Source organism: Phoenix dactylifera, chromosome 2 (genome assembly GCF_051530095.1).
Source record: "Phoenix dactylifera cultivar Ajwa chromosome 2, Ajwa_hap1_PhDact_Kaust_v1.1, whole genome shotgun sequence".
In the NCBI taxonomy this organism is placed as follows: domain Eukaryota; kingdom Viridiplantae; phylum Streptophyta; class Magnoliopsida; order Arecales; family Arecaceae; genus Phoenix; species Phoenix dactylifera.
The window spans coordinates 27916931-27938387 of NC_143191.1; the positions used below are offsets into that span (position 1 = coordinate 27916931).

General features: G+C 35.9%; 1 protein-coding gene across 5 annotated transcripts; it reads left to right on the plus strand.

Annotated features, from left to right (window-relative positions):
• The first annotated feature begins 2975 nt into the window (after positions 1-2975).
• Positions 2976-21400, plus strand: LOC103714948 (uncharacterized). 5 transcript variants are annotated; one of them, XR_015975236.1, is made up of 10 exons: positions 3070-3676; positions 4650-4790; positions 7421-7837; positions 11853-11957; positions 17769-17909; positions 18854-19057; positions 19221-19258; positions 19372-19464; positions 19697-19808; positions 20612-21400. XR_015975236.1 is itself a non-coding variant. In XM_088715771.1 (9 exons), the coding sequence occupies exons 1-9, from the start codon at positions 3200-3202 to the stop codon at positions 20653-20655; spliced, it is 1734 nt and encodes a 577-aa protein (XP_088571897.1). In that variant the 5' UTR covers positions 2976-3199; the 3' UTR covers positions 20656-21400. The 5 variants fall into 5 exon arrangements, 3 of the variants coding, with proteins under 3 accessions (XP_088571897.1, XP_089784971.1, XP_088571898.1); XR_016399204.1 differs by having other exon boundaries at positions 20220-20995; XM_088715771.1 differs by lacking the exon at positions 19221-19258 and having other exon boundaries at positions 2976-3676.
• Positions 21401-21457: the final 57 nt, after the last annotated feature.

Genomic DNA, 21457 nt, shown 5'->3' on the forward strand with positions numbered 1-21457 from the left:
TGGTCCCTGAGTCTATAGTCCACAAAAGATGAGGTTCACCTAAGAACACAGAATTTGAAATATAAGACATACTTATATTTGTGCTAAGGGTTTTTACCTTTTTTGCCTTGGAACATTTACGAGCAAAGTGACCCTTCTTGCCACAGTTGTAGCATCTAAATTTTACTTTGTTCCTCTTAAAAGGGTGCTTTTCTTTACCCGACTGGCTATGCTTGAGCTTCTTAGAGGTCTTGCTATTACCATTGCCTTTCTTAAAATGACCACTAAAATGCTTTCGCTTAAAGCCCGAAGCTTCTTGCGAACTAGTGTTAGCCATATACACTTCATTAGTGGTTTTATTTGCCTCAAGACGATCTTTCTCCAATTTCAGATGACGACCAGCATCAGCGAAAGTTCTAATGCTTTCATTATGGGTTAAGTGAACTTTCATGTGCTCCCAACTGTGAGGCAAAGATCGAATTCCAGCTTGAACTTGTTGTTCATCAGTTAGCACATGTCCAGCATCTCGCAGCTTACTTATCATGTTCGACATTTTTCTTAAATGCTGCTTCATATTATTATTAGGGCATTTCTTATATGTGTCAAACTTGATGGTCAGCTGCCTAAGTTTGGTGACAGAAGTTCCACCAAACTTTTCTTTTAATGCTTTCCATATTTTCTTTGTTGTCTCAAAAGGCCTAAACCACGCATGATATCATTTTTCATGCTACTCAGCAATGTAATCCAAGCAATTGAGTTCTTCCTTTTTTAAGGCAATGTAAGCCTCCTTATCCTTTATGTGTTGAACCATTATTCCATCCTCAGGCTCATTCATCGTATGGTTTAGGACTTCTAGTGCCTCTTGTTCCTTCAACATATATTGGATTTTCATTTGCCATATTTCATAATTTTTACCATTCAATTTCTCACCCTTATTAAGTTTATCTACTATATTCTTAGATGTTGAAGCCATTGCAGAAAACTAAATTTTTACATAAAGACAAACATGCACACAATTAATGCCAAGCACAATAACACATATTTTTCTTTGCCACTAAACACAAATAAAATTAATGTTACTTCACATAATGGTATGGAATTAAAAGTTCACCAAGTTTCCAATTGTTGCCCAGTAGACAACCCAAGGGGGGGGGGGGGGGGGTGAATTGGGTACTAAATAAAACTTAGATTCTTTTAGATAATCTAATGTAGATTATGCAAGCTTTCTTGATTTTAATCTAAAGAAATTAATCAAACTATAAAGAAAGCAATAAAGAAGAGATGCTCAAAGAACCACAACACAAGCACACGGAATTTTATAGTGGTTCGGAGCCAACCCTGCTCCTACGTTCACTCTCCAAGCCTCACTTGAGAGTTCACTATAATCCCTCGAATTACATCTGGTTATTTTACAAACTCACAACCAAACTTGTTGTTTTCACGAGATCACAACAAACTTGTTCGATTTTCACAGGCTTACTGACTAGAACCAATCCGATTGTTTTCACGGGCTTATAATCAAACCGTACCGTCAGAAGCTTGGCGGGTAAAATTGGCAGACGCGGTCTTGCTCCAAACCCCAGCAGCTCCTACTCCTACTCTTGATCTAGTATGTCAATTTTTCGATACATTTGTAATCTAGTTTCCATGGCTGATTAGCTTGCGGACGTCTTCACCAAAGCTCATCCTCCTGGCATCTTTTGATCTCTTGTTTCCAAACTCAAGTTGGTGTCTACTTTACCACCTTGAGTTTGAGGAGAAATGTTAGAATCCATTGATTGATTGATTATGTCAATCTTAGTCGGCCTTACTAAACTTCACCTTGATTGATTTGTGATTGATTGTGCCAAACTTAGTCAGTCTTACTAAATTTCACCTTGATTGATTTATAATTGGTTGTGCCAAACTTAGTCAGCCTTACCAAACTTCGTAGCCTCCTAGTCTATATAATAGCTACTCCTGTACATTGTAACAGAGAGACAGAAATACAATTCTCTTCTCTAATTCTTCTGATTCTTTTTTTTTTCAATGCCATAAAAGACCAATTTTCTTCTTGATGTAGATGACTGACGGATCGACTGTTTGTTTTTAAGCATGCTCAACTTATATCCAGAAGAATCATGATAAGCGGTGGTTATTGTTGGAGAAGCTTTGCTCATGAAAAAGCAGGAATCGAACACTATCATAAATTTTACACCCCTTGTGACATGCATCAAACCCACCAACAACTATCAAAAGTGGTTTAAAAAAAGGGGTAAACATATGAGTTAGGAGAAATTGAAGCCCTTAATATGCTTGCATGAAAACATATATTGGCTTAATCTATATGATACTCTATCTCTCCACAAAGAAGGACGCTTTGTGAAACATCAAGTTATCTCTCTCCCCTCCCATCCCATCCAAGTATTCTAGTTTTTGCATGAATAATTATGTCAAATAATATTGTTTTTCACAATAACCATAATATAGCAAGATAAGCTGTAAGAGTAAATAATGTAAGCAACTACCATCACTTAAGTAATATATATAAATACACACACATACACACATGCACAATCGAGATAACTTACAACAATATAATTACAATTACAATAAAATAAAATTATATATTTACTTCCCTAGAAATGAGAACAGCAACTATATTTTGTTGTACTATTAAAACAATATTAATCATGTCTAGATCAATTGCTATCTTTTGTTAAGTCTTACATCCACCATAGAGATGTCTTTAAAGTTATTTCCAATTAAAGTAGTTTGTCTCGAGGTAGGTTTGATCGAAGGATAAAATACTGCAAAAGGATTTCCAAATATAGTTTTACTTGTAAAATGTTCTGCAACTCACAATAATCTACACATTGGTAAATGACATCTACGACTGGGTTCACTTATCCAGTTACAGAAGCTGTTAACCAAGACAAAAAGCATTTTTTATCAGACGCATTTTGGCAAGAACAATCCAAGGGCATTATTAAATGACTTCCTCTCCTGAAGGGGATATGTGAAATATAACGGGTATGTTATTGCAAAGTACAGATCTCGCTTCCGGACAACGGCAATATAGGCCGCCGATAAGGTGTTATTTGCAAACAGCTCCAATAAAAAAAGGAAATATATTCTGCGATCCCGTTTCGCTTACCTCCGATCTCATTCGCTCCGAGATCTGAGCGCCCGCGTACTTTCCTCCCGGGCCGCCGGCCACGAGAAAGAAGGCGAAGCGGAGATGAGCGACGAGAGACCCGACCCCTCGAGCCCCTCCACACCTCCTCCGCCCTCCGCCGCCGGCGCCGGAGCCCCTTTCCTCCTCCGCCCCCGCCGTGAGCCCTTCGAGCACGGTCTCCTCCCCATCCCCAAGCTCATCTTCTCCGACGGAACCCTAACCCTAGGCCCCCTCCGGGACAAGCTCCTCGGGCTGTCCTCTCCCTGCCCTGGCCGAGTCGATGCCCCGGCCCTCGCCGAAGCCCTCCAGATCTCTCCCGATCGCGCCCGCCTCGTCCTCGACACCCTCGCATCCGTCCTCCCTTCCGATCCACCCGACCCCGCTGGGACGGCGGACGTGTATGACCTCGTTCTTTTCCTCTACATCCAGACCTACAAGCGCCTCCTCCCCAAGGCGCACAAGGATTCCGCCAACGTCGCCGACGTGTGGCCCTCAACCTCCGCCTTCGATGGGTTCTTCTCTGCTCTCTCGCCGATCCAGGTAGGGCCTTTTCTTTCGATTGCGCTTCTTTCTTTCAGAATTTTAATGCCTGATCCGAAATCGATCCGTATTTTTCTGAAATTAGTCTAGTACGACATCAAATAGACTTGCTTGCGGCAAAATTCGGTGCATGAAAAAGGAAAGAAAAAGGAAATTTAGCCGGAATGTTTTTCATTTGATGTCCAAGCTTGTGATGAAGGTGCCTTTGATTTGTGATGAAATTGTTGACCGTGGGATTGCGAAGGTTGTACTGGATACTTGATGCTGTGACTGATGGATACCATCCCGAAGCTTGTTGCTACTTAGTAGAGTTGCTAGTACGGAAAATGTTGGAAAATAGAAGTTGAAGTTTTAAATGGAAAAGGATATTGTAATACACGGAATTTATTGTGAAATTTTCCCATTGGTGTTGCTACCATCAAAAAACTATACTATATTGGTGAACAATGTTTCTGATGATATTTGAAACCTGGTGGACGGTGTTGATGTGCATATCAAATAGCTTTGTTATAGACCGAAGCATGGGCAATCTGCGAGCATGCACTGAGATAGTGGATGTTTGAAATTGCTGTTCATTTAGGTGTCCAATGTTGATGCACTAATTGAGTTTGAAAATGAATAAGAAGAGTGGTGGTGTTTCTCGGATGAGGTTGACTAGTTCTAGCAAATTATATCTTGAATTGAGGTTGAGAAAGTGGTTTTTTTATTTTTTGAGTTCAACATAAATGTTGAGATGCTTTCAGTGCGTATATTAGTCTTTCTTCTTTTGTTTTGACAAGATTCAAATATAAGAAAAAATTGAAAATGTGAAGATCATAAATGGAAGCTGCACTTATGATTTTGAAATTAGTCATAATGTTGATTACCTGTGCTTCAGTTTTTGACAGTTAAATAATGCTAATTTTACATGTATTTACCACATATTCATCCTTTAGAGGTTTTAGTGATAAAAAATTCTGGTTTGCAACTGCAGCTTGTACGCAGTAATAGTAGGCGTTCTATGCCTTCACAAGCTGATGAAGAGGCACATCAGTTGTCTTATCTGCAGAAGCATATGGCTAACATGCTTGATCTTTTGGCAGAGTCAGTTGAAGGCGAGGGTGATGAGTGTCTGGTGGGTTCATTCAGATACAACTTTAATCCTCCATCATGTTTACATAATGTTTGTTGGTGTTATTCAAAACCTTTGTCTGCATCATTTTGTTTGATTGTTTCTTTTCTTGTCTTAGAAATGTGCAAAATACCCATTTTTAATTATTAGGTTCTTATATTATAGTAATATAAATGAAAGTATATCTGCTATTATATTATAGTAAAAAAATTCTATGCTAATAATATAAGAAGCAAGGAATGTATATCTGCTTATACTGGCTAGAAAAACTCTTTAATAGCATAGAATTTTTTTGAATCTTGTGATGGAAAAACTGTCTGATTAATAGCTGCAGTTAATGCTTGACATAGGTCATATGTCATGTTTCATCTAGAATGTTAAGATTTTAGGCAAATGGATATAACTAGGGTTGACAAATGAGCATGCTGTTCGCGAACTAGCTCGAGTTTGGCTTGCTTAGTTAAGAAGCAAGTTAAGCTAGAGCTAGGCTTTGCTTGCTCGAGTTCAACTTGCATTAGCTCGAAATATACTAATAATTAAATATTTTTTATATAATATAACTATTTTAATTATTATTATAACATAAATTATAGTAATATAATTATTTATTATAAATTAGTATAGATTATGTAGAATATAATGTATTATAACTATAAGATTAAAATTTAATCAAGATTATTACTTCAAATTATATAAATGAAAGTACTTAATGATTTCAAATTTTCACTAGATCTTAGACAAGCTATTGGGATTAGCTCAAGCTTGACTTGAAACTAAAAGAGCTAGCTCAGGCTTGGCTCGAATATAAATAAGCCAAGCTAGAGCTAGGCCTGGCTAGACTTGTATCTGGCTTGTTTACACCCCTAGATATAACGAGCTCTTCACACTTGACAGCTCTAGTGATAAAAAATATTTGGTGAAGAGGAATCGGTAAAGTGGAAATTGAGTAATTTGGGTATTTCTTCTGTTCAGGGTTACAATTATTATTATTTGGATCGTTTATGTATATGTAGATGTATGACTCATATCATTAATTAAAATTTCCATACGATCATTGCACTAAATGACATGCAATTAAGTTATCCTTTTATTTGGCAATTTCCATTTCCCTTGCTTATGTCTTCTCACCTCCTCGTTGAACTTGAGCTTCTTTCTCCAACTTAGGTTTTACCTACTTCACTGGGATGTTAGGTTCTTATATGTCCTTTGGGCCCCACGGTTTTCTTCCTCTTTCCTCATCTCCTTAACCCTCTCCATGTTGCAACATCAATTTTGCTACACTACTTGTATGTGGCTATCACAGATAGTAGAGGGCACCTGCCACTTATTTGCTGCCTCATATCCTGCTGAGGTGAATAATATTTTTTTCTCAACCACTATAGATTCTGATGCCGGACAGCAGGGGAAAAGAGGGAGACAAAGAGAAGGAGCGAAGAGGAAGAAGGGAGGGAGAGGACTAGGCTTTGCACCTAGCCTAAGCTCAATGCTTCACAATATTTTATAGTAAATTTTGTCTGGCAATTTTGTTTCTGTTTAATTTTATCTAACTAGGACAAGGTAAAATAATAAAATAACTTCATAGGTTTGAACTTTAACTAGTTGTCATGGTTTGAATCTAATAAAATATACAATGAAAGAAGATTTAGAAGGATTGTATGCGAGTACTGAGATGTACTCTTTTTTGTCATATCTTCTGTATATGTTCTATGTATTCTTGTACTTTGGATGATGTACTTATCCTGATTGCTAGATATACACATATAAATGGATTCCATCATCAATTAAGCGGATTAGCTAGAAAAAATTTAGAATTGGTGTAAAGCTTATATTCTGTTAGAAAAATTAAATTTATTTGATTGCATCTCTTAATTTTATCATCATAAATATTATTTGCAGTTCAATTTTTAGCATTTGATCTGATATATTCCTCAAAAGCTTTAGGATGTAAAGCAAATTTATCAAGAATATATCTTGTAGTACATGTTATATAAGTTCTCACATCTGAGATCAGTTTGTATATGTTTGGGATTTCTAGTTACTCACCATTACTTGTGAACTTGAAGATTCAATATATAGTTATGGTTGACTGACATTATGGCATCTTACTGAAGTTACTTAATACAAAAGAAAATGAGTGGTGCATTTTGGAGAATTTAGCCTGGGTAGCTGATGGTTATGAAAATATCTGTAGATTCAACTCTGAACATATGGTGTAAACCTTGGTTTTTATCTTTATGTTTGAGCTTTGTATTAAGCTCTACATCCAAGGAACTGAGCAGCAGGCATTTGCAATGAGAATTTACTGTCGGTGAGGTGCATGATTCACATATCCCCTTCATTTGTCATGGCAGGAGAGGAAGCTTTGACATCCTGCTATCATATAACAATCTTACTGCAACTACATAATTCCTAGTGATGCACTTAATAGTCATCTGTGCCTTTGCAAACTGAGATGAGTGTATTGCTTTCCTCAAATATGATAGTGGTATGATGTCCTTTTTCCTATTCTTGTTCTCAATATGAATATTGACATCCTACAATCATTTAATGGTAACTACGGAGCCAGGATTTTCTGTATTTGATAACCCAAATGTTGAGTTATTTCTAAGGTTTCTTGTTCAAATTGCCTGTAGGTTTTAACATTAGAAAGGTTTGAACACCTTGGCTTCCTCATTCAAATGGGCGAGAAGGGTGGTGAAGAAATACCATTGAGAGAGGCAGCTCCTTTCTTTGCAAATTCAGATCCCGACATGCCTGCTGTTCCTGTGCCTGCTGCCCATGTTCATGACTGGGTTTTGCAGAATATAGCTTCTTCATTGGAGCATGCTGCTGAGAAAGTACCAATCAGAGAAAATGGCCCAGTTAATGCCGCAGATCAGGATGTGGCCATGACTGATGCCTGCATGAGTCATATGAGGGCCCAAAGCAGCAGCTTGCTGAGTGGGACCACCATGCAGAACAATGCTGCAAGGAGTCAGACTTTTGTGGAGGGTTTTTCTAAAGCTTCTGTAGTCAAGCAGGCATGTGATATCAAGGGCCACTCCATAAAGGTGAGGGTGAAGTATAATTTTAATGTTAAAAGTAGACACTGGTCCAGAAATCTTGTAATCATGCCATATGTGTTAAGATGCCCACGTGCTTATATTTTAATTGGTTGAACTGCACCATTGTTGGGCTCTGTAATGTTGCATCACTAGTATGCTATCTACTAGGAACAAACATATATTTATATTTTTTGAGGAAAAACAAGGAGCCTCAGATTTTTTTAGTGAATGCTAACGAATTTATACTATTTTTATAATTGTTAAGTAAAAAAATAGTCATGACAGTCCATTTAGTTATGACAATTACAATGTTTTTAGGGGTTGAAGTTGGTCCAGCAATGACAATATATCAAAAATCACTTCCAACTGATATCAGGTTATTATAAATTGTTTTGCAAGAAAATGAAGACCCGTTTCTCACTTAAGATGCCTCTGAACTATTTTATGCTTCTAGTTTAACTTCATGTATTCGTTGAAGAATTCATGAGTTGATGTTTATTCATCACATATTAATAATGAACATATTTTAATGATTTCATCAGAAAACAAGGCAATCTAATAAAACAAAGAATAGAAAATCAACCAGAAGCCATTATCATGTTATTGAGTCTTAGATAAATACTTCATTAAAAGATTTTTTTTGCCTCCAATCTCCTGAGTCTGATGCTCGGTAACTTTTAAAATTTTTTTTGATGGAGACTCTAGGAGTAAAAATGGACACCTACCTTGAAATGTCATATAGGTTTTTCCAACCCTCATTGCACAATACCCAGGACAGTGGCTAGTATGCAATCTTACCTACCTAGGAGTCAAAAAGTATTATACACAACCATGTATTGTTTTAATAGCCTTTTGGCTCCTTGTCGGCCATTGATCCCAAAGAAAGCAAAAGAAGGGTGGGCTTGTATCAGATGCTTTAGTAGGTTTCCTAGGAGAGTTTGTCAATGGGAAAAAAACTTGGTGAGCAATACTGAAATTATAAAAATAGAACTTTATACTTTATTTAGAAACTACTGAGTTTTAATAAGCAAATATTTATAGAGTGAGAAATTCAGTCAAACTGTTTATTACATTACCTGCATTCAATTTACAAATACTGTAACTTTGGAATGTGAGTCTAATGGCTTTAGGATCACCTATGAAACAACATATAATCAATTTTGATTTTTAATATTAATCCAATGTTAGAAAAGCTTCTTGAAGGTGCTTAACCAATGGTGGAAAAAAAGCTTTAGTATTGCTTCAATTCTGTATTTTTATTCAAGGATCATCTATAGCCAATTAAAGATTTTCGAACTGTTAGTTGTTGATCTAAGAATAAGAACTGAATAACTTGCAGGTTTGGGACTTTTTCTTTTTGTCTTGCATCAAATTATCAGAAATGAAACAAATGGTGGAAAAAAGATCCTTACAGGATTTGTCTTGCTGTGCCCTAACCATTCCTACTATTAAGAGTAGCAATCTAGAGCATGCCTTAAATTTCTTATGAGCATATTATGCCCATAAAGAATTTATACATCTGGCTAGAGTACAGGGAGAGCAAGACATTTATGCAAGGTAAGAGTTGATCTTTGCCATTTGGTGCAAAGGCTTGCCCCCTGTATCACAAATTCTTGATAGTGAGAGGTGCAATATAAAATTCTATATGCAGGAAAGTTAAAATGCTTTGTAATAAGGTGCATGCAGTTTCCTTTGCGCCCATAGATTTAAAGCTAGTACATTCATCAACAGAACCAAAAAACTTTGTGTAATCGTCTCTGAGAACTAAATGCAACTTAAAATTATGTTGACTAGTCATGTTTCGCTGTGATACTTAAATAGTTCATTCATAATTTCCTGACATTTATAAGGACACTTAAACATCAGGCAAGGTATCCGTGAAATTGTGCTATCTAGTTGCAGCCTATTTTCTTGATCATTTTTTTGCCATTGCCATTTGACTGAAGTACCTAACTGTTGGTGTTCATTGAATGTAATTCATAATAGAATATAGCAAGAAACTATGGCATATATACTGAATCCTGTAAATTGTTGTAATTCTAGAGAGAAAGAAAGAGCACTATAAGGGAAAAGTTGTTATTTTGTGCTTGCCATCCCCCTCTTCTCTTTTGAGGACATTTTACTATCACATTTTCAAATTTTAGTGGAAAATTGACCCTTCATATTTGATAGCATGTACATCTAGATTATGAATTAAAGGTGGTTATTGTCTTCATTTCTACCTCAAGTGAGTTTTATTATTTATAACTTAAGAAGGGTGTATGTTGGAGCAAATTTGCTATTTCTTCTTAATTAAGAAAATTATATTGCATACTTATTACGAAAAATTGCATGAGCATACATGTCATTTGAACTTTACATAGATAATAATAATTACGAAGAAAAAATGACAGTATGGTAGAGAATAGCGATATCAGCTAGTTACAAAGCAAATATGATAATAGTCCTCATATTGTAAAGGCAGTTGTGAGCTGTATATTGATAGTTGTATATTAGTGAGCCTTATATATCTATGAAAAAAACAATCTTCCAAAACAAGGCAGAAGAAAAGGTAAGAAGATCTAAGGAACAATGCCTGTCCAAGTAAGAATAACTAGCTGCCAAGGGTTCCAAGGAGCATAAGTTGCTAGTTCCTAACTAGGATTTGACATCATCCTAATAAACCCATTATATGTTTTTTTAATCTTTGCTTCATTGTAGATCAAAAGTTTCTCTCCTTCCTCACCAACCTCTAAATAACATTTAGGATGATGTCCAATAGTTCATACTCGGTCACAAAAATATGTACCTTTTTTCTGGGGAGAAAAGAATTGATGCAGTACCATTAGTTGTTGTTGGCTGGGAGTCTGACTTATTTACTCAAAAGTCATGGGTTCTTTTCGACATGATTCAACTAAACAAAATCTTCTAAACAGATGCTAACACAACAAAATTTTTATTTTGATGATTTAAGTGGATTTCAAACCTTTACTTTTCAATTTGGTAGAAGAAAGAGAAACAATTGACATAGAGCCTAGGGGTGGCAATTTGTGACCCGACCAAACCTACTTGCAATTGATCCTCTTTAAGTAGGTTCAGGTTTGGCGTAAATGGGTCTAGGCTATAAATGGTTCGACCTGACCTAACCCATTTTTTAAATGGCTCGAGTTCAGGTTTAGCATCTTGACCTATTTAACACATTTTGATCCATTTATTGTCTAGGTCGGGTCATGACCCAACTCATTCAAGACCAACTCAATTCGTGTGAGACCGATCTAACCCATTTAAGACCTATGTAACCTATTCAGTCTGTTTATTAAACAGGTTCTCCAGGTCAAGGTTAGGTTACTTGTTTAATGAAAAAATCGGGTTTGGGTCTAGATTTTTGACCCATTAAATAATCAGGCTGGTTTAGGTTGACAAAGTTTTGACCCAACCTACATTCGACCCTGCCCGCATCCAAGTTGACCTGACCTGATTGCCACCATGGCATAAAATCCTTGAGAGAACCAACTCCAATTCTCCTTTTAGGTTTACCATGATCCAACCAGGAAAAAAGAGGAGTTACCTTGTTTAATTTAACCTTAATCATATCAAAATCCTTCTTTCATAAAATGAGGTGGGCTTTATTAACCAACACATAATCCATCAACATTTGGGAATGTTTTGTGGCAAATTCTTAACTGATGAGAACCCTGTTCTTAATTTGTATCGACCTTCTTAACTTTCTCCACATTAAAAATCAAGCAAATTCCTTTTGGAAACCATTTTATTATTTTCAACTCTTTGCACTGGATTCCTCTAATATGAGCAATTTGTTATTTCTTTTGAAATGAAACTAAAGAGGTTAGTAATGTCATGACAATTTCATTCTTGCAATAGATGCAAAGTGATACATATCATCTGCTAATTTGTATATCATATAATCTTTCTTATCATCATAATATTATTATATTTACCCATTCAGTAAGTTAATTGAAATTACCAAATCTATTATTGAGGTAGACATCTAAAGTTCATTACGAATTCCCCTTCCCTGCAGGTGTTAAATTGCCATGATTCAGTAATTTACATACTAGCACCTCTGAAGTATGCTACTGTTTATGGATGTTGTGATTCAACTATCGTTCTAGGAGCTATTGGTAAGGTATGGATACTGCTGTTATGATAACTTCACTCTCGAGCTATCTGTTATGGCGATTATTTTAGGAAATACAAAACCAAGGTTCTATGTACTGGACCATACTAGCTAGTATAGTGTGTACTATATGGTACTGATAGGGAACTGGTACCTAGTACATCCCTTGTACCAAGTGTTGGTATCAGGCAAGGTTTTGAATATCGATATTGTATCTTGTAGAAATTTTCCATCAGAATAATCTGGTATCAGGACAATACCGACCGTACAAACCAAAATTGATAGGATCAAAAGAATGAGAAATTTTCAATATACTCTAGTTGGTATGGTATGATCAGTATGCATTGGTACGGACCAATACGACAGGTACAAATTGGTATGTAGGGTCTTGGCCTCATCTCCCGTATCAGTGCCAGTTTTGGTTAGTACTGTACAGTTTCGGCAGCTTCTGAATCCATCGCACCAAGAGATGTACCATATTGAGAGTTGGCGCTAGGAGATGTACTATTACTGAGTGTTGGTATGAGGGGTTTTGGTTGGGTACAGGTGTGGGTACAGAAATCATTCGTTAAACCTTGATCAAAATAATTTAACTATCATTCCATTTCTTTTGTTGTTTTTGGTGCATTGTATTGTTGTGTAGAATTTTCTCCACTCATGCTTTATTTTATCCATACACTATTTTTTCATGGCTTCATGCTGTAAAGAGTTGCTGGTTTAATTTTAGTTCTTGCTAAGCTTGCTTACTAAATTGTTATATTTCAGCTTGTTCATGAACTATAAGTCTATCTCTTTTTTTGAACTTGTTGGAGGCCATGTGAGGTTCTCAGCGTACACATTTAAATGTTTTAGTAGCAAAATTTTGAATGTGCTTTTAGATTATATTTTGGTCAAGGGACTGAATCAAAATTAGAGTGTCATAGTGAATCATTTTAATTGTCCTCAGGACGATACAATAACATGATAAAATATACATACTAGTCTTTAGAAATTACAAACAAAGTAGCACTGTGAAATGGAGGAGAAATATTATAAGAATATGATGATAATTTTTAATTGCAAAAAATCAGTTTGAAGTTTATAGTATGCACAAGCCATCATAATTGCAGATTGTGAGTAGTCCATACATTTGCATTTAGGACACCAGAAACACAAAAGTTTCGAAGCCCCTCAAATAGTCAAGGGATGCATAATGTGAGTCTGCAGTATCAATTAGTCAATAATGGATATCTCTCCATTTTTAGATGTCAATGTGTCACAGGGGTCTAATTCTGTATAAAATGAAACTTATGTCTTTTTTTTAATATTTTTTTAATAAACATGTGGATGAAACCCCAATAGTTTGGGTTGCAACATACGAAGCTGTATTTGTGTTACCAAATAAATACTTACCTGCTTTTGGATTTGTGTATCAGCTCAAGAAATCAAAATTAATTCATTTCTGCTGAAAGATCAGACCATGTTTAGTAGACTCCATGTCATCTTTCAAGTGTATTATATTACAAGGCTCTAACATGGCTAATAATGTGAATGGAAGGATACTAGAAGAGCATCCTTGCTGATTGTGTTTGGAGTATAGATATTAGGAGCAATAATATCTGGCGTTCTCAGGGCCTTGATGCCAAGATGAAAGTGGAACGGCTTTGGTTAAAGATAGATTATGTGTTCTTGTTTACTGAAAAACAACATCTGGATTCCGGAGTCTGGAGAATGTTGGATATGTCATTTGAGTAGATTTTCCAGGTTTTTTCTTATAGTGATTTTGGCATTTGTACTTGTGAATTGCTATGATTTTTATTAAACAAAGAGCAAAATATTGTTAGCTTCAGATGAACTATTGTTAGCTTTGTTACCTTGTCAGGATCAGGATATTTAACCAGCTGGGAGCACAAGTCTGATACAGACTACACATAATTGCCTTGGGGTTTTGGATGAATTCAAGGGAGGTGATGTATAAGAGGAACAATCTTGGAACTAGATGAAAATTTGCAAGAACAAAGTAAAAGAAATTAAGCAGGGGGAAGCATAGAACTGATGGTGATGTAGTACTCTATGGGTTATAACTTGTGGCTGCTTTAGATGGTACATGATACCATATATAGATCTGTATTCTATACAAGTTTGGCATAATTTATTGAATGGACTGGGTTTCAAGATGGAAGGATGTCATTATTTGGATTTTTTGGTGAATGCCTCCAATTAGGCTCCATGCTAGAGTTGATGTTAGAAACAAATAACAAATATCAGACTTGATGAATGATATATTGGTCCAATGTCTCATGCTTTGTGTCAACTCATCTGGTAGCTAGAGCCAATCCTCAACCCATCTTCTCTCTCTAGTACCCAAAGAATCCATAGTAGTTTTTAAGCAGGCTGCCACACATTAGAAGTAGGACCAGGGCTGCCACGCTTTAGGTGAAACCGGAGTTGCTTCATGCAGATCTTCAAATTGTGGACCTTCACTTGCATAATCACCTGATCTCTTGTTTTTAAGCAGGCTGCCACGCTTTAGGAGGAGGACCAAGCACTGTCGGTTTGCCAATTGTAACTGTTTATCAACTACATCTCCTTAAAAATTGAAATCAAATTCAGTGACTTAGATTTACATTGGAAACATGAAGTGGCAAAAAGAGTGTTACTTTAATTTGAGTTTTGCATGACATTTAGCAATGTTGCATGCACATGCACACGGACATTGGAAAGAGGAAAAAAGAGATATTGGGATATATAGAACAAAATAATTTTAACTAATATAAAATTCAAATATTACATCGATAAAATATTAGAAGATATTATTTGTTATGCCTTTTAAAATATATATGTCTCTTATTCAAACTTCTTATCAGTTTAAGGATTTTAGAAAAATAGCATTTTGCAAAAGTATTAAACTAATACATTTTCGACCAACCTCTAAAAAGAACAATGCTGACTTTTAGCATTATTGTAGTAGGTCAGACTTTTGTTGGAAAAGTCCAACTCTCTACCAATTTATAAAGGCTGTATTTTAAAAAAAACGGCAAGTATCCAAGTATGTGACACTTACCTTATTTGAGTATGTATTCGATATGAATTTTAGGACTTGGATGTGAATGTTCAGGTAAAACAGCTAATTGCATGAACTTGTACTGACAAGCGAACCAACCAAACTACATTATGGTATAAAAGAAAGTTAAAGAAAATAAACAAAGTTAGCCTGTAACTGGTTGGAATATGTGGATATTGATAATAATTGTTGGGAATAGACTAAATGGGAGGGATCTATATTCAAAGAAATCACCATTGATTGGATACCTTCATATATGGAAAAGAGAATTAGAAATTGAGCAGACACATTTGGTGGCTACAGAATAAGCAATTGAGTGATGTGGTAATAATTGTTTTCTAGAATTAATGGTCACTATCACTTTTTACGTTGTGCGAGACTTGCATCAGAAGACATGAAAGAACCATAATGCTATTTTAGAAATGGGAACTATGCATGTTAACTCACGTAATGAAGAGAACTGAGTGTACATTTTAGGAAAAATAATAGTGCATACTGTTGTCTATGTAGAACAATGATAGAGTGCTAGGAGAGAGCGAAAATGCTATTTAGATTTAGAAAAAATGCATGCATATATAACTTTTTGTAACAAATATGTTATTTGGAAAGAGCAGTGTACATGAAGTGACCTTTGATACTTTTTGGGTCTGTTAATGAATGCTCCTTTATTTTCTAGAAACAATAAATGGTATGTTCTAACTTGCAAGATTTAGGTTTTGCAGTTTTACTTGCAGCATGGGCTAGCGATTATGGATGTTTGAGCTAACAGTGGAAGATCAAAAAAAGAGCTGGAGGAGGTCTAAATATAAAATAGTGGAATGTATAAGGAGACAAATTACTAAATAAGAAGATGGAATCTAAACCAGACTAGCTTGATCTGTGAATAAACTGCTCAATATGTTGTATGGTGGGCAACATAACAGATTATGCAAGATAAACTTTAGGGAAGAAAAGGGAACCCTTTCCCCCAATAAAAGCTGTTAGTTTTTATGAATCTTTGCTCTCCTAAAACTTAGAGACAACCAAAATTTCTTGGATCTTCTTGTTGGTTAACATGTATTTACAGGGGTACTTGGTTATATTGAACACAGGTTTCTTGAGACACCAGCATAGATAGTGCTTTAAGAAATGACTGCTAGATATAAAGGATCCAAAAAGTAAAAAATTTCTAGGAAACAAGCTTTTGCATGAGGAGAAATGTTCAGTAAAAAGTATTTTTACAACTCACTACCAAAAAAAAAAAGGTATTTTAACAGTCATACGAGAAAAGGTGATGAAGATTTATTTGCTGGAAAAGATGGAGAGGAAATGATTTTTTTAGGTCACATTGCTGCTGCTGATGATGATGCAGAAAATACTCAGTTATTGCTGAAAACAAATTATGTTGGATACGCAGGACTAGGGGATATTTTGCACATGAAGAAGTTCTGGAACTAACTATGACCGATTGATTTGTGACAGTAATGCGCTAGTATGAGTTTTTTTAGTTAACCTATCACATTGATGGACTTAAGTATAAGAAGAGTGCCAAAATAGGGAGATATGCAGAACGTTGCAATTTTTCATAAGATCGTACAGATCAATCACAGATATAAATTTAGAGATTTTAGAAAGCCAATGTGGCCTCATGCAAAGAAGTTCGACTATTGTGGTGGCTTCATCCTCAGAGAATTGAAACAGAAATCTGAAGTGGAGACAAGGCATCAACACATGGTTTCCTTTTATTTATTTATTTTTCTTTAAAGGCTTATGGTAGAAAGATGAGAGAGCATATTTGGTCGGTGATGACTGAGAAGGCAGGCACTTTTATTTAATGTAGTAGTTGTGCTGAGGACATATATATGGGAATTCTAAACAAGCAGCCTCTTATGATGCAACGAGGAATTCCTGGTCATGAGTTATTCTGCAGAAGTTAGATTAAAGCACCGCCCTCCCTCCCTCTTTTTCTGTGTGCTGTCAGGTATGTACTCTCCATCCGAAGACACTAAAAAGTTGTAAGGAAGAAAGAGCATTTTTCAACATTCTGTCATCTCATGGGAGAATAATTTAACCTCAACTTGGTCCTGGTGGTCATTCTTCATAAGTAGAATGGAAAGGTAGAGGTGTAAGCTTCCAATAGTTTGTTCACAGAGCTGTGATTGTAATTATAGTTTGTTTCTCTTGTCAATGTAGTTGGGTGGAGGTTTTCAACTTTTTGTTGGATGGGAATCTCTCTTTTGTAGGGAAAGACATTAAATCTTCTGAAATTACTTTTAAGTGCATCCATTATTATGTTGTTAATTTTTTGTTAGTTTTATTTTGGTGTGAATAGTTACAGTAATAAAAGACTTTTGGGCAATTCTGACAATGAAATAAATCTTGAATTTTTTGATCATCTGAAACGATTGCTAGATCAATTTGAAATGCTTTTACTGTCATTTTTTGATAGAAAATAACTTTACTTTGATATGCTATTGATTGATATGATGGAAATATTTTGGAATGCAAATATTACCTGTCTTCTTTTTGTCATTGCATAGTCTCATAGACGAGTTTGACTTTCTCCTCATTTTGGGAATTAGGGTCTCCAAGGTCTTTCTCTATTTGGAAAGATAGCGGTGGTTCTTATTACCTGCATTGTTTTTGTTAATCTTAACCATAATCATCCTGCCTTTTCCCCAACTATTGCATTTGTTAATGATGCTGATAATTATTAGTTAACCATACAATCGCAGTGAATATCTGTTGTACTTTTTCTTGCTGTGAATGTGGTAATTGTGATTTTCACATGTATGCAGGCTGTGAGAGTGGAGCATTGTGAAAGGGTACAAGTCATTACAGCTACAAAACGCATTTGTATTGCAAATTGTCGTGAATGTGTGTTTTTCTTGGGGGTTAACCAGCAACCTCTTATTGTTGGAGATAATCATAAATTACAAGTGAGTTGGTGCTTTATCTTTCTGTTCAATATCCTATTAGCATAGATTTGAATGCCACCTAAAATCATGCATATTGTTTCTATAAATTCCTTCAAGTAATTTATCTGATAGTTTGGAAATTTTAACAACTTCATTGATCAAACCTAACCGCCGCACCCCCCCCCCCCCCGGACCAAAAAAAAAAAAAAAAAAAAAAAAAAAAACCTTGCAAAAGCAAGAAACATATAGGACCAAATCAAGGCAGTCAGTGTGAGGAAGTGAGTTAGATAAAAGAGTATCACAAAATCATTGTTTTATACTCTCTACTTGCTACTGAAAGCATTCTCACAGAAAAAGTTTATTCGTGAGTTATTGTCTACATTACTAGATAAGCTGAAGAAGCGAGTACGTAATTAACCAAAATAACATCTTGGTCATTTACATCATCATCAGCCAGTGACAAAACATGCTCTCCTTTTAAATGTGATGAATTCCAGAGTCAGCCATTGGTCTTCTAGTTTGTTACTAGCACCTGATTTTCCTCACCTAGACCCTTTTCCTGAGTCCTTGTATGTTTTCTTCCGCATTTTAAATTTCTCTTGCACAATTAGCACACTTCTTCATCCTTGTGTTTATCCAAATGATCTCTACCAAACTAAAATTATTTATGTATTAAATGGAGATATGAAGATAAAAACATCTAAAGCTGAGTTTACACTTGAGATATTGGGATCGCATATCATCTTTGTTGCCACTACAATATATTTGGCCTAATGCTGCAATTTGGTTCCCGGAAATCCCCTTTCACTTTGACAATGATCTTGAATAAGCAATTGTTGTGTGTAAATATTTCCATTTTAGACCAAAGTTAACTTCAATTGATTCTCTCTAAGCTGTCAAACATGTGCATATGGCTCATCTAATTTGTCTCTAGAATTAACATCTTTTATTTTATCTTTGAACAGGTGGCCCCATACAATACCTTTTATTCACAGTTGGGGGAACACATGGCTCAATTTGGCATTGATGCAACTGTCAATAGATGGAACGAACCCCTTGTGCTGGGAATGGTTGATCCTCATGATTCACTTTCTCATCCTGCGGGGGTCTCTGATGTCCAAGCTGAGTCTGCTACATGTCTTGATCCTGATCAGTTCTCAAATCTTCTGGTATGCTTCATCTTTTTATTTCATTGCTCTGTGGATGCAAAGTCACTAAGTGTTATGTCATTATCTGTCCCTAGGATAACATATTTTATTTCATGAATCTTTTGTCTTTTTGACATGTCTCTCAGTAGGTAACAATTAGTATTTTCTTCTTGCCTCCTTTCAGATTTGCTTGTGCTGCACGACTTCCACTTGAATATCTAAGTAATTTATAACTGGTTAAATGGAACCTGTTTGTGTATTCCTCTAACATTGGTATGGCCTAGTACTAGATCTTTGACCTTTCCATAACTTCTCTTTTTTATATTGATGTGCAGATTCCTAAATGGTTTGAAGTTGAATCACTAGGGTCCACAAAATGCAATCCATTTCCATTGCCTGAGATTTATAAGGCATCCGAGAAGAAAAATGTATGTGGTCTAATCCTGGAAGGATACCCACCCTAAAATGCTTCTATGCAGTGGCTTTTATATTTATATTGTACATGTATATATGATTCTGTAGAAAACATGTTCTTTATGGTTTGACTTCATATAACCTGTTACAACACTCTTGCTTGGTATTTTGTTTACTGAGTTTGCATGTTGTGTAAATCCTGGTCTTGAGTCTGATTCATTGAGATATTCAATGGTTCCTTTTCAGAATTCAATTATGTGTGACATCCAACGGGCTATAAGTGATGCACAACTTGAGGAGAGCAGGAAACGGGAATTGGCATGTGCACTTCATGCTCATTTTAAGGACTGGCTCTATGGTAATTTAACTTTCTCTTGCTTTTTGCCTTCCATGTAATTTTGATTTTGCGCATCTCAATCACTCAGGCATCTCATCAGTTGAGATAGATGATCTAGAGGTAGTATTCATCGTCAAAAGACTTCCATGTTTGTTAGAAAGAAAAATTTTGCAGCAACTTAACAACTGAGAAAAAAACTTCATTGTTATAACTCGTTTCATTATAATTCATTTTCTCCTGCTGCCTAGCTTGGGTAACCAAAAAACACCAAAATAATGTTCACTCTCAGACCAGCGCTCATGCATTTTGAAACAGCACTTGGAATCCAGATGCCTTTTGCTTATGGTTTCAATTTTTCCTTTTCTTTTCATTGGAAGTACATGAATGCCTTCATTTATCAATAGCATCTGTTAATTAAAGACGTGTATGCAGCTATCCAACAGTAGCCACCATTTTATGCAACAAATTCGTGCTTCCACAACAAACAGAAATGCAACATCACAGTGAAACTCCAGCTGCAATTTTACCTTTCAACCGTTGCACATAGGGATTTCCTAATGTTCAATATGAATTAACAATAAAGATGCAATCTTGTATCAGCTCATTGTTGAACCCAATGCAGCAGTTTGATTTGCCTTCAAATTAGCAGAAGGTGGCTCTTGTATCCAAGGAGAAAACCAGATGGCCTTGCTGGTGTACTAATCTGTTCTTAGCTTAATTGCTGATATATGATGAACCTATGCAATCAATTGAATTCTATGCTTCATTACAAACTAAAACAAGAGAAGTTTCGCTGAACTTGATTTTTGTAATTCTTATTGCAGCTTCTGGGAACATCCGCCAACTCTATTGCCTACAGGGTGATTGAGCTGGTGAGCCTTTGTTACGAAGGCATTGTGTCTACAGGGTGGTTGAGCAGGCGAGCATTTGTTATGAAGGCATTCTGCTGCTCAGCATTATGTGGTGAAAAAAGGAAGCCTCCATTCTCTTCGCCACCTTTTATCCACCACCGTTGCTTTTTTCAATTCACTACTTTTATCGGAGGATTGTCTTTAGTGTACAATCACATGTGCAACATGGCACTCAAAATGTGGCATGGTTGCTCGAGAAAGCAATCTGGGTGTTAGGGTATATCCTTTTTGTTTCCATTCTCTTTGATTGTTGTTAGTTAGGTGGCGACATTTTTATCAACGGTCACAGTTTTATTATTTCCTCATGTATTCTGATGATGTTTGAGAGAGGATGCCTGTACGAAGATGAGCAAGTAGCTGTACTGTATCGGTTCATTCCATGTCAAGCAGCAGAACTTCATGATGATGCTCAGGTCAATACATCCGATCTCAAAATGATTTTGTCATCATTGATTGTTGGCTTTGGAACAAGGATTCAACTGATATTCCATTAGGCAAAAAAAAAAAAAAAAAAAAGAAGAAAGAAAGAGGGGAGGTTAGGCTGCACCTCCCCGACCCAACATCCATATCTCTTGCTGCTTATGTCTTCTGTTTTCTATTTTTTTTTTTTTACTGTTTTTGTTTGTCTACATGGTGTAAAATATAGGCTGTCACCTGCCGCAGAGAACCATCTTTAAATCAATGAGAGCATCTTTTTTGTCATTTTCTTTGTAGATTTTCTTGTTGTTTCTATTATTTTTTGTCTACGTGGCATAAGTA

What these genes read in the sequence shown, in the direction of transcription:
- LOC103714948 (XM_088715771.1), top strand. Translation starts at nt 3,200, where the DNA reads ATGAGCGACGAGAGACCCGACCCCTCGAGCCCCTCCACACCTCCTCCG. An exon ending in CTGCTCTCTCGCCGATCCAG is followed by an intron (nt 3,677 to 4,649) that starts GTAGGGCCTTTT and finishes TTGCAACTGCAG; the next exon opens with CTTGTACGCAGTAATAGTAG. An exon ending in AGGCATCCGAGAAGAAAAAT is followed by an intron (nt 19,465 to 19,696) that starts GTATGTGGTCTA and finishes GTTCCTTTTCAG; the next exon opens with AATTCAATTATGTGTGACAT.